Genomic DNA, 14151 nt, shown 5'->3' on the forward strand with positions numbered 1-14151 from the left:
CCTTGTTGATGCCAGAGGCCAGAGGAGAATGCCAGACTGGTCTGAGCTGATAGAAAGGCAACAGGAACTGCTAAGAACAGGCGACTGAGGCTACAATTCACACAAAGGGTTCACCAACATTGGACAATGGAAACATCGCCTGGTCTGATGAGTCTCGATTTCTGCTGATTGTAGGGTGAGAATTTGGTGTCAACAACGTGAAAGCAGGGATCCATCCTGTCTTGTATCAATGGTTCAGGCTGGTGCTGGTGGTATAATGCTGTGGGGATACTTCCTTGGGACACTTTGGGGCCCTTAATACCAACTGAGCATCATTTAAATGCCACAGGGTACCTGAGTATTGTCACTGACCATGTCTATCCCTTTATAGACAGGGCAGCAGTAGCTCAGTCGGTAGAGCGGGTTGTCCAGCAATCGGAGGGTCGCAGGTTCGATCCTGGCTCCCGGCATGAGAATGCAGCTGTTGTGTCCTTGGGCAAGACACTTAACCTACCTTGCCTGCTGGTGGTGGTCGGAAGGATTGGTGGCGCCAGTGTTCGGCAGCCTCACTTCTGTCAGTGTGCCCCAGGGCAGCTGTGGCTACATAGTAGCTTATCATCACCAGCGTATGAATGTGTGTGTGAATGGGTGAATGACTGTTGTGTTGTAAAGCGCCTAGGGGGGTTCTTGAACTCTAGTTAGGCGCTATATCAAATACTTACCATTTATGAACACAGTGTCCCCATCTTCTGATGGCACCTTCCAGCAGGGTGACGCACCATGTCGCAAAGCTCAGATCATCTCAAATTGGTTATCTTGAACATGACAAAGAGTCCACTGGACTCAAATGGCCTCCACAGTCACCAGATCTCAATCCAGCAGAACACCTTTGGGATGTGGTGGAATGGGAGATTCACATCATGGATGTAAACCCGACAAATCACTATGGACCAACATCACTGAAGAAGGTTTCCAGCACCTTGTCGAATCTGTGCCATGAACAGTTACGGCAGTTCTGAAGGCAAACGGGGGTCCGACTGGGTACTAGCAAGGTGTACCTAATAAAGTGGCTGGTGGCTGTATGCTGACTTGTGCGAAATCTAACTATCTGCATAGTAAAGCCCATTAAATAGTTATAGCTTGACAACACAATCCCAAGTAGTCTAACAATTAGAAAGTGTGCAGTTACCTAAAATGACAGAGCTTACCGTATATGTACTGTCACACACGTCCGCATGGGAGGCAGCTAAAGGGCTTGAGTAAGGGCAGTTCTGAAGCATACCGGGACGTGGCAGAGTGCACTGACTGTTTTTCTCCCTTTCCTTCAGACCATTCACGGGAGATTCCACCTGGTCCTCTTGACGTCACTTCCGGGACAAAGCCTATGGAAGGAGACCTTGCTGGCTCCGGCCCCTGTGATGTCACGTCCGAGCTTGAACCAATGGCTGAAGACCTTCATGAGACCGACCCCTCTGACTTCACTTCCTGTCTTCCCCTTTAAAAGCTTGCACCTTTTTCCTATTCCCTCAGTTCTGTTCTGGACTCGGTTTTGTGCACATCGGTGCTGTATTCATTTTTGCAACTTTGCAGCCAGGAAATCAATTATACGGGTGGCTGCCCCAAACCTTTCCATGACTCCGAGTCGAGTTTCTGACAGTACCTACTCTGTTAGCCTTTTCAGCCTACCTGACAATTCACATTGTGTGCAGCCTTTTCTTTTCTTCTCCTCATCCTTGTAGAATGAGAGCTTTGATTCGCTTAGTGCCTTTGTGCCATGGATTTTAAAATTAGTGCAACTTTTCACTTAGTTTTAATTTTTTTCTAGAGGAGGATTAAGAGTTAGGGATGTTATTCTTACCAGGAGGCAGGGGGGAGTACAGCCTGCAGTTTGGTCACACCGCCATCAACGGGAACAAGAAACTGGACGTTATTAAGGGCTACCGGCGAACTCATAGCCTCAGCGTTGTATTTGTAGTCTATTCGCAGGTCTGTGCTGCTCTCTTCACAGCGCCAACTTACTGCCAGATTCAGAGGCGTGGAGTGAATACCCTGTGCGGCAACCTAGGAGAACAATTGCATAGACACTCATACAAGCCAATGGTCAGTTGTCCTGTTGTGATTAAAAAGTTGTATTATAATTGCCAAAGACAGAAATAGTGATTATAGATGGACAGACAGATAGACAAATAGATTGACTTTCATGGGTGGTTGGCCAACTGTATGCTACATTATGGAAAAACGTTCAGTGTGAAGCAAGCTCATTTTGTTGAGGTTTTAAAAGTGTGCCTAGAATGGACCCTAAAGCAGATTTCAACTAATTTTTCCCAAGTTATACTTTAACTCTAAGCTATATAACAGTACACACCAAAGTTGCAGACAGTTAACCCATCCACGATACTTCCAGGTGGATGATATACAGTGGCATGCAAAAGTTTAGGCCCCCTTTGCTTAAAATGTCTTTTGCTGTGCACAAAGGAGCAGATAGCGGTGCTGCTGATGGGTTAAGGACCTTCTCCGGCCCTGTCTTGGACTACCTGTGCATCCTCTGTAGGGTCCAGGTATGGCCTCATGCTACCAGTAGTGACACTGACCGTAGCAGATGAGGAGGGAAAAATGTCAGTGACCTCCACCTGTTAAACCATTCATTCCTGTTTTGGGGGTCATCTCATTGTTGCCCCTCTAGTGCCCCTCTTGTTAATTTCATTAACACCAAAGCAGCTGAAACTGATTAACAAGCCCCTCTGCTACTTATACTCTGATTAAAAAGTGTTCCTTTCATTTTTTTGAGTAGAATATATATATATATTGTGAGATATGGCCGGCCATTCATCCCGGCAAATACCCCCAGGCTGCCAGATGGAGCCCTCCTTGCAGCATAGAGGTGCCCCAAATGCCAGCAGGGAATTATGAACAGTGGAATTATAATGTACAGCGCTGCTGCATACCAAGGGGGCCGCCAGGAGTTGCTGCAGGGAGGCCCAGGGATTTATGTTTCCCGTATAGCCCGGAAGTATTTCACGGGAATAGAAGAAATGATATACTTTCGGGCTGTAGACAAAGAGACGTTTTTACCTGACCCGGAAGTGTTGGATGATCACATGGACTGAGGGCTCAGAAACACTTCCGGGTCAAGGACTATAAAGGACTCTGAGAAATCCCAGACGGAGAAGCTGAGTTGGGAGGCAGGGTGGCTAAGCGTCTGGGAGTGGAGGATTGTGATTAGGGTTATTGTTTATTGTTATTGGAGAATTGTGGACTCTGCTTTGTGCACTTTATTATTATAAGAAATAATAATTATTGGACTTTTACCTGGTGTCTGACGAGTGGTCTGAGGGTTCAAGGGAACGAGCGTCCCTAAACTGTCACAATATATATATATATATATATATATATATACAGTATATATATATATATATATATATACGAGGATATCCAGAAAAAAGGTTACAACAGCTGTTAAAAATCGAAAAATGAATATATTTCAACCAAATTTACAGGGTATGTTCCAAAATATGTGTTTATTTCTCAACATAATCGCCGTCAACTTCGATGCACTTCTTCAGCCTGGGCACCAGCTTTTTTATACCCTCGTCGAATACGCTCCGCTCCACCTCCGAAAGCCACTTCTCCACTGTCTCCTTCACCTCCTCGTCGCTGGAAAAACGTTTCCCACCCAAGAATTCTTTCACAATTCTTCCACAAGGTGACGATGGATCTCGGCCGCGGATTCGCGACGCAAAGTGAGGAACTTGATGACAGAACGAATCTCGCATCGGCGGTAGGTGGAGCAAACGGCCTCAGCAGAGGTTGACGAACTCGCTTGCTGTGATGACATTTCACAACTGACTGACGCGTCCCGGGCTTATTTTGACCGTTAGGACCCCCCTACGCGCAGGTATGCCAACGTTTGAAAAAAAAAATCCCTGCACCCTCCAGGACACCTGTAACCTTTTTTTCTGGATATCCCTCGTATATATATACATATACAGTTAGGTCCATAAATATTTGGACAGAGACACCTCTTTTCTCATTTTGGTTCTGTACATTACCACAATGAATTTTAAATGAAACAACTCAGTTGCCGTTGAAGTTCAGACATTCAGCTTTAATTCAGTGGGGTGAACAAAAAGTTTGCATAAAAATGTGAGGCAACTAAAGCATTTTTTAACACAATCCCTTCATTTCAGGGGCTCAAAAGTAATTGGACAAATTAAATAACTGGAAATAAAATGTTCATTTCTAATACTTGGTTGAAAACCCTTTGCTGGCAATGCCAGCCTGAAGTCTTGAACTCCTGGACATCACCAGATGCTGGGTTTCCTCCTTTTTAATGCTCTGCCAGGCCTTTACTGCAGCAGCTTTACTTTCAGTTGCTGTTTGTTTGTGGGCCTTTCTGTCCGAAGTTTAGTCTTCAACAAGTGAAATGCCTGCTTAGTTGGGTTAAGATCAGGTGGCTGACTTGGCCATTCAAGAATTTTCCACTTCTTTGCTTTAATAAACTCCTGGGTTGCTTTGGCTGTATGTTTTGGGTCATTGTCCATCTGTATCATGAAACGCCCAATCAATTTGACGTCATTTAGCTGGATTTGAGCAGACAGTATGTCTCTGAACACCTCAGAATTCATTCGGCTGCTTCTGTCCTGTGTCACATCATCAATAAACACTAGTGTCCCAGTGCCACTGGCAGCCATGCACGCCCAAGCCATCACACTGACTCCACCATGTTTTACAGATGATGTGGTATGCTTTGGATAATGAGCTGTTCCACGCCTTCTCCATACCTTGTTCTTGCCATCGTTCTGGTAGAGGTTGATCTTGGTTTCATCTGTCCAAAGAATGTTTTTCCAGAACTGTGCTGGCTTTTTTAGATGTTCTTTAGCAAAGTCCAATCTAGCCTTTCTATTCTTGAGGCTTATGAGTGGCTTGCACCTTGCAGTGCACCCTCTGTATTTACTTTCATGCAGTCTTCTCTTTATGGTAGACTTGGATATCGATCACGACCAAGCCCTGGAGAGTGTTGTTCACTTGGCTGGCTGTTGTGAAGGGGTTTCTCTTCACCATGGAAATGATTCTGCGATCATCCACCACTGTTGTCTTCCGTGGACGTCCAGGTCTTTTTGCGTTGCTGAGTTCACCAGTGCTTGCTTTCTTTCTCAGTGTGTACCAAACTGTAGATTTTGCCACTCGTAATATTGTAGCAATTTCTCAGCTGTTTTTTTCTGTTTTCTCAGCTTAAGGATGGCTTCTTTCACCTGCATGGAGAGCTCCTTTGACCGCATGTTGTCTGTTCACAGCAAAATCTTCCACATGCAAGCACCACACCTCAAATCAACTCCAGGCCTTTTATCTGCTTAATTGATAATGACATAGCGACGGACTTGCCCATGAAATAGCCTTTGAGTCAATTGTCCAATTACCTTTGAGCCCCTGAAATGACGGGATTGTGTTAAAAAAAAATGCTTTAGTTGCCTCACATTTTTATGCAATCGTTTTGTTCAACCCACTGAATTCAAGCTGAAAGTCTGCACTTCAACTGCATCGGAGTTGTTTCATTTAAAATTCATTGTGGTGATGTACAGAACGAAAATGAGAAAAAAGTTGTCTCTGTCCAAATATTTATGGACCTAACTGTATATATACAGTATATATATATATATATATATATATATATATATATATATATATATATATATATATATATATAATCAGACAGACTTTCTTTTAAGGATGGAGGAAAATTGAAATAGTAAATCACTGCAATCTTCCCACTACACTGAGATCACGTATTGCATTTGTTTTCCCCATTTTTAATGTCACATATAGGTATTGGAATCTGCATGCATTTTTATTGCTGCTTGAATAACAAGCACAGATGGTGTGCCTCTAATGTAAATTCTTATACCAAATGCTCAGGCCAGATTAAATGAAACATTTGGGGTTACTTCGGTTTTATTACTGTTACAGCAAGGAAAGCGATTAATATGACACAAGTAACTTCCAAGAAATATTAGGTTAAAAATAATTGATTGATAGATTAAGTGCCGTCAAGTTGTGTCCGATTCCTAGCGACCATATAGACTGACTGTCTCCAGAATGCCCTATCTTCTCTTTCAGTCTCTTTCAGTCTTTAGACTCCTCGATGTCTTGTTCATTGCTGTTACGATCGAATCAATCCATCTTACTGCTAGTCATCCTCTTCCTCTTTTTCCTTCAGCTTCTCCAAGCATTACAGATTGTTTTCTAGGGGATTAGGTCCATGATGTGTCCAAAACACAATAACTTTAATCTGCATATTTGTGCCGCAAGTGAATTTCAGGCTTGTTTTGATTAAGAATCCATTTATTCGCTTTTTCTGGCTGTCCATGATATTCTTAAAAGTCTTCACCAACAACCACTGTTCAAATGTATCGGCCCTCTTCCTATCCTGCTTCTTTAAAGTCCAGCTTTCACATCTGTAAAGTGTCACAAAAAATCCCATCGCCTGAACAATCCTGATCTTTGTTTTCATAGCCACATCTCTAGATTTAAGGATCATGGTGGCTCTTCCTCAAGCTAAGCTGAACAGAAAATAGCTAACCAAACCAATGATTATTGAGAGTTAAAGCTTCAAAGTTCAAGGACTTAAAAACATTTACACAAAGAGAAACATACCTGATACTTTAACATATCCACATTATAGTACGTTGCTTGTGGTTTCTGCTCAGCAACTTTCTTCAAATGCATCATCAAGTTTGGCATATTAACCCAGAAATCTTTTGAATTCTCGCTGGACTGGGTTGTAGTGTCACTGGGAGAAACAGAAAAAATGAAATTCAATCACTAATAATAAGAAACGCAATGACCAATAAAAGTATTTATAATCTTTTGTAAACTTTCTTCAGTAAAATGTATATACTATGGATGTAGTACATACTCAGGGTTTTTTTGTTTTATTGGCCTAGCAGGGGGACTCCTGAATCAGATTATCCATCCATCCATTACCCAATCCGCTATATCCTAACTACAGGGTCACGGGGAGAGCAGTATGTGCACTTAGAGCAGAGGTTCTCAACGTCGGTCCTGGGGACCCCTGTGGCTGTGGGTTTTTGTTCCAACCAGCTTTTGTGTTTAATTGGAATCCTGGGCTAATAAATGTGAACTGTTATTTCCCAGATTATGTGTTTTAGGAATACTATAAAAATGAGAAAACTAAGTTTGGTTAAAATATATATATATATATATATAAACTGCTCAAAAAATTAAAGGAACACTTTGAAAACACATCAGATCTCAATGGGAAAAAGAAATCCTCCTGGATATCTATACTGATATAGACTGGGTAATGTGTTAGGAACGAAAGGATGCCACATCGTTTGATGGAAATGAAAATGATCAACCTACAGAGCCTGAATTCAAAGACGCCCCAAAAATCAGAGTGAAAAAATTATGTGGCAGGCTAGTCCATTTTGCCAAAATTGAATTGCAGCAACTCAAATTGTACGCAGCACTTTGTATGGCCCCTGTGTTCTTGTATACATGCCTGACAACATCGGTGCATGCTTCTAATGAGATGACAGATGGTGTTGTGGGGATCTCCTCCCAGATCTGGACCAGGGCATCACTGAGCTCCTGGACAGTCTGAGGTGCAACCTGGTGGCATTGGATGGACCAAAACATAATGTCCCAGAGGTGTTCTATTGGATTTAGGTCAGGAAAGTGTGGTGGCCAGTCAATGGTATCAATTCCTTCATCCTCCAGGAACTGCCTGCATACTCTCCACATGAGGCCAGGAATTGTCGAGCACCAGGAGCCACTGTACCAGCATAGGGTCTGACAATGGGTCCAAGGATTTCATCCTGATACCTAATGGCAGCCAAGGTGCCTTTGTCAAGCCTGTAGCGGTCTGTGTGACCCTCCATGGATATGCCTCCCCAGACAATCATTAACCCACCACCAAACTGCTCATGCTGAATGATGTTACAGGCAGCATAATGTTCTCCATGGCTTCTCCAGACCCTTTCACTTCTGTCACGTGCTCAGGGTGAACCTGCTCTCATCTGTAAAAAGCACAGGGCACCAGTGGTGCATCTGCCAATTCTGGTATTCTATGGCGAATGCCAATCGAGCTGCATGCTGCTGGGCAGTGAGCTCAGGGCCCATTAGAGGACATGGGGCCCTTGGGTCACCTCATGAAGTCTTTCTGGTTGTTTGGTCAGAGACATTCACACCAGTGGCCTGCTGGAGGTCATTTTGTAGGGCTCTGGCAGTGCTCATCCTGTTCCTCCTTGCCCAAAGGAGCAGATACTGGTCCTGCTGATGGGTTATGGACCTTCTATGGCCCTCTCCAGCTCTCCTAGAGTAACTGCTTGTCTCCTAGAATCTCCTCCATGCCCTTGAGACTGTGCAGGGAGACACAGCAAACCTTCTGGCAGTGACACGTATTGATGTGCCATCCTGGAGAAGTTGGACTACCTGTGCAACCTCTGTAGGGTCCAGGTATCGCCTCATGCTACCAGTAGTGACACTGACTGTAGCCAAATGCAAAACTAGTGAAGAAACAGTCAGAAAAGATGAGGAGGGAAAATGTCAGTGGCCTCCACCTGTTAAACCATTCCTGTTTTGGGGGTCATCTCATTGTTGCCCCTCTAGTGCATCTGTTGTTAATTTCATTAACACCACAGCAGCTGAAACTGATTAACAACCCCTCTGCTACTTAACTGACCAGATTAATATCCCATAAGTTTCATTGACTTTATGCTATACTCTGATTAAAAAGTGTTCCTTTAATTCTTTTGAGCAGTATATATATATATATACAAGTGGAGGAAATAATTATTTGACCCCTCACTGATTTTGTAAGTTTGTCCAATGACAAAGAAATGAAAAGTCTCAGAACAGTATCATTTCAATGGTAGGTTTATTTCAACAGTGGCAGATTGCACATCAAAAGGAAAATCGAAAAATAACTTTAAATAAAAGATAGAAATTGATTTGCATTTCATTGAGGGAAATAAGTTTTGAACCCTCTAACAAAAAGACTTAATACTTAGTGGAAAAACCCTTGTTTGCAAGCACAGAGGTCAAACGTTTCTTGTAATTGATGACCAAGTTTGCGCACATTTTAGGAGGAATGTTGGTCCACTCCTCTTTGCAGATCATCTCTAAATCCCTAAGGTTTCGAGGCTGTCTCTGTGCTACTCTGAGCTTGAGCTCCCTCCATAGGTTTTCTATTGGATTAAGGTCCGGAGACTGACTAGGCCACTCCATGACCTTAATGTGCTTCTTCTTGAGCCACTCCTTTGTTGCCTTTGCTGTATGTTTTGGGTCATTGTCGTGCTGGAACACCCATCCACGACCCATTTTCAGTTTCCTGGCAGAGGGAAGGAGATTGTCGCTCAGGATTTCACGATACATGGCTCCGTCCATTTTCCGTTAATGCGATTAAGTTGTCCTGTGCCCTTAGCAGAAAAACACCCCCAAAGCAAAATGTTTCCACCCCCATGCTTGACGGTGGGGACGGTGTTTTGGGGGTCATAGGCAGCATTTTTCTTCCTCCAAACACAGCGAGTTGAGTTAATGCCAAAGAGCTCTATTTTGGTCTCATCAGACCACAGCACCTTCTCCCAGTCACTCTCTGAATCATTCAGGTGTTCATTGGCAAACTTCAGACGGGCCTGCACATGTGCCTTCTTGAGCAGGGGACCTTGCGAGCCCTGCAGGATTTTAATCCATTGCGTGTAATGTGTTTCCAATGGTTTTCTTGGTGACTGTGGTCCCTGCTAATTTGAGGTCATTAACTAACTCCTCCCGTGAGTTCTAGGATTCTTTTCACCTTTCTCAGAACCATTGACACCCCACGAGGTGAGATCTTGCGTGGAGCCCCAGAGCGAGGTCGATTGATGGTCATTTTGTGCTCCTTCCATTTTGAACAATCGCACCAACAGTTGTCACCTTCTCTCCCAGCTTCTTGCTAATGGTTTTGTAGCCCATTCCAGCCTTGTGCAGGTCTACAATTTTGTCTCTGACATCCTTGGACAGCTCTTTGGTCTTTCCCATGTTGTAGAGTGTGGAGTCTGCTTGATTGATTGATTCTGTGGACAGGTGTCTTTTATACAGGTGACTAGTTAAGACAGGTGTCCTTAATGAGGGTGACTAATTGAGTAGAAGTGTCTAACCACTCTGTGGGAGCCAGAACTCTTAATGGTTGGTAGGGGTTCAAAAACTTATTTCCCTCAATGAAATGCAAATCAATTTCTATCTTTTATTTAAAGTTATTTTTTCGATTTTCCTTTTGATGTGCAATCTGCCACTGTTGAAATAAACCTACCATTGAAATGATACTGTTCTGAGACTTTTCATTTCTTTGTCATTGGACAAACTTACAAAATCAGTGAGGGGTCAAATAATTATTTCCTCCACTATATATATATATATATATATATATATATATATATATATATATATATATATATATATATATATATACACACACTCACCTAAAGGATTATTAGGAACACCATACTAATCCGGTGTTTGACCCCCTTTCGCCTTCAGAACTGCCTTAATTCTACGTGGCATTGATTCAACAAGGTGCTGAAAGCATTCTTTAGAAATGTTGGCCCATATTGATAGGATAGCATCTTGCAGTTGATGGAGATTTGTGGGATGCACATCCAGGGCACGAAGCTCCCGTTCCACCACATCCCTAAGATGCTCTATTGGGTTGAGATCTGGTGACTGTGGGGGCCATTTTAGTACAGTGAACTCATTGTCATGTTCAAGAATATGTGAATTTCCCCTTGGGATTAATAAAGTATCTATCTATCTATCTATCTATCTATCTATCTATCTATAAGAAACCAATTTGAAATGATTCGAGCTTTGTGACATTGTGCATTATCCTGCTGGAAGTAGCCATCAGAGGATGGGTACATGGTGGTCATGAAGGGATGGACATGTTTAGAAACAACGCTCAGGTAGCCCGTGGCATTTAAACGATGCCCAATTGGCACTAAGGGGCCTAAAGTGTGCCAAGAAAACATCCCCCACACCATTACACCACCACCACCTATCTATCTATCTATCTATCTATTATATAGTGCCGATCTATCTATCTATCTATCTATTATATAGTGCCGATCTATCTATCTATCTATCTTGCAAGCCAATGCAGATGCTCTCTCTCATGTCTACGACCTCGCGGTGCAGGTCGCCCGACCTGAGGGGTCTGGGCTGAGGGGGGGTCATGTCACACATGTGCGATTAGAAGGCAGTCAGAGAGCCTAAAAGTGAGTGAAACATCGCGAGATAAGGGGTTGTCACGTGGTGCTTACCTGAACTCTTTTTGCCAACAGAAACCAAGACGGGAAATAATAAATCAACTTTTGGGTTTTCAAGATGGCCGCGATGACGTCACTTCCAGCCATCCCTGATGACATCACTTCCGGCCAACCCTGATGACGTCCCTTCCTGTTAAAGCTTCCAGACTGCCAACCACTTCCTGTCACATGTTTTGTCATTTAGATATAAACGCCATTTTGTTTGAATCATTCATTCACTGTATTTCAAGATGTTGAATCATCATTTTTGCTTATTATCTCGCCGACAATGGACGATCCCCAAACCTTTATTTTTGTCTGAAGAACTTTATTTAAATCACACTATCTATCTATAATATAGTGCCGATCTATCTATCTATAATATAGTGCCGATCTATCTATCTATCTATCTATCGATCTATCTATCTATCTATCTATCTATCTATCTATCTATCTATCTATCTATCTATAATATAGTGCCGATCTATCTATCAGTCTATCTATCTATCTGTCTATCTATCTATCTATAATATAGTGCCGATCTATCTATCTATCTATCTATCTATCTATCTATCTATCTATCTATCTATCTATCTATCTATCTATCTATCTATCTATCTAATTAGAATTGCTTTGTTGTCTATATTTCATCAAAACGCTCTTTCTTCCATGGCTGTCACTCCCATAAACACTGGATTCACCATCTCCAACCCTCACAGACTGTAATTCTCTCCTTTGGCAGTATCGGTTGTGCAGACAGCCAGCGTGCTCCAGGCAGTGTTGATTTAGGGAAATGGTATTGTAAGTGTGTTAAATATTCAATTACCCTGAAGGCATTTAATATCCCTAGTGTGTCCCTATACATTTTGTAAATGTCCCTTTAGAGAATTCTTTAATAAACGCAAGAAAGATTGAAAGGTACATTTGTAAAATCAGGCATACAAGGATTGATCGGCTCTCTGAAGCTGAGAATCAAGGAGGGAACAATTAAAAGAGCAAAAGATGGCCTGCATTCATACAAATGAACTTATATTACAATCTCGTCACTAAATTTAAATAAATTACCCTTATTTTTAAATTAACTTACCCTGTTAATAATCTGGTGAGCACCAGGTACTGCAGAAAATGAAAGAGGCCACCTCAGATGTGGCACGAGCCCACCCTAGAGCACACCTCACAGCATGTCTCTGCCTATTTGTGTCTTTAAGAGAATCACACAGGAACACAATTCACTCTCCACAGACAAAGCCACCCTCAAGCCTTATCCTGAGCTGCTGCTAGATACAAAAGGTTGAATGATGGACTAATGAGTAGTCAGTGAAAAGTGGAGGTGGACATTACCAGCAGAGAAGCTGTGGGTTGGGGAGGATGTGTTCCAGTCGGCTGTAGTTCGTTATGCTGAATGTAAGAACAGCTGGAGAAGGATTGTTGGCGAAGTGCCTGGTGATTCCAGCTGGGAACGACAGGACCATTTCTCCAGTAACCTTCACAACACACCTTAAAGAAGACAGGGACAATTAATGTTAAAAAGAAAATGACACAACTGACATCAGCAATAATCCAAAGGGAGTGCTATTAAGGCATACATTTGTTTTTCTCTCAAAATATAAATTGAATTATCACGGTGCAGACAGTCCCCTCATTCACACCTGGCACGCTGCACACTTCTCTTCAATATCCCTTTTCTTTTTGGCTAACCTGCTTTCCATTGCTACTCACCAATCGACATCAGACTTCCAAAGTTAGGCTCTAAATGAATATGGCAGGCTCTGTACTCAGTCACACCATTGCCACATACAGTATGTGATGTTAAAAGTGTTTACCTTCACCTGAACTTCTTTATTCCCTAACTTCAAATTTTTAATCAGATTCTGTATTCCATCACCGAGTCTCTTCCTCTTTCTCTGGTCTCTTGTACTTCTGTTTCTGACTGTCACTTTCAGATTACTAGAAGTATATGTTTTGTGTTGCCTCCATAACTTTATTCTGATTTGATCTGTGTCCCAACTTTCTCCGATGTTTTCCTGCTCTGCCTGCGCCCTCGCTGATGATGTATGAAGTACCCTTTAAGTGAAGTCTGCAATGTGCACTTTAATCACAATGTCTGCATTGTTTGATTGGCAATGTTAAACTGGAGCAGAGAGGTAGCATAAATCAAGGGAAGAAAAATGTGTCTTTGTCTCAAACATTATGGAGGGTACTGTATATACGGACTGGCCTTCAGTATGAGACTACTTGCCTTCCTTGTGTTCAGTGTTTAAGACTTGGGCTCTATCAAACTGCTTCCCTGTTCTGGATTAAACTGGTTAATTATATAAAAGGATGGATGGATGGATGATTTCTTAATGGTACCTGTTTATTACTAAAACACACAGGTGTAAGTGAGGCTGAAAAAAATGCAAATTTCCTTATTCCTTGTGCTGCTAAACGTACAGTACGAGGCAAAACAGGAGAAACAGAATGAGAGAAGAACAGACCCCGACATATACGCCCGTTCAAAAATGCGACAATTCATTTTTTTTTTCCCAGTTTCTCAGACGCATTGAATTTTGATGCGGCAGCGCAGTGTGGCATATGGCCGGTCGTTCATCCCGGCCAATACCCCCAGGATGCCAGATGGAGCCCTCCCTGCAGCATGGAGGTGCTCCTAATGCTATCATGGGGGCCGCTAGAGGATGCTACATGGAGGAACAAGGATTTATATTTTAACTATGAACCAGAAGTACTACACCGTCACGAGGGCAGAAGAAATAAAGTACTTCTGGACTGAAGAAAAGGAGTTTTCATCTGACCCGGAAGTGATGGAAAAATCACATGGACTAAGGGATAGAATCACTTCCGGGTCACAAACTATAAAAGGACTGTGGGAGATCCC

General features: G+C 42.6%; 1 protein-coding gene across 9 annotated transcripts in view; it reads right to left on the bottom strand.

Annotated features, from left to right (window-relative positions):
• The window catches only part of sgip1a (SH3GL interacting endocytic adaptor 1a), a 305775-nt gene that overhangs the window by 15062 nt on the left and 276562 nt on the right, over window positions 1-14151 (bottom strand). For 8 of the 9 annotated variants that reach the window (XM_039735498.1, XM_039735495.1, XM_039735501.1 and 5 more), the window contains 3 exons: window positions 12618-12773; window positions 6631-6766; window positions 1838-2040 (listed from right to left, as the gene is read on the bottom strand). In XM_039735498.1, the coding sequence (XP_039591432.1) occupies window positions 1838-2040; window positions 6631-6766; window positions 12618-12773 (495 nt within the window). Of the gene's footprint in view, window positions 1-1837; window positions 2041-5858; window positions 6432-6630; window positions 6767-12617; window positions 12774-14151 lie in introns of those variants that run through there. The other variant, XM_039735500.1, reaches the window with a different exon arrangement.

Source organism: Polypterus senegalus, chromosome 14 (assembly GCF_016835505.1).
Source record: "Polypterus senegalus isolate Bchr_013 chromosome 14, ASM1683550v1, whole genome shotgun sequence".
Taxonomy (NCBI): domain Eukaryota; kingdom Metazoa; phylum Chordata; class Cladistia; order Polypteriformes; family Polypteridae; genus Polypterus; species Polypterus senegalus.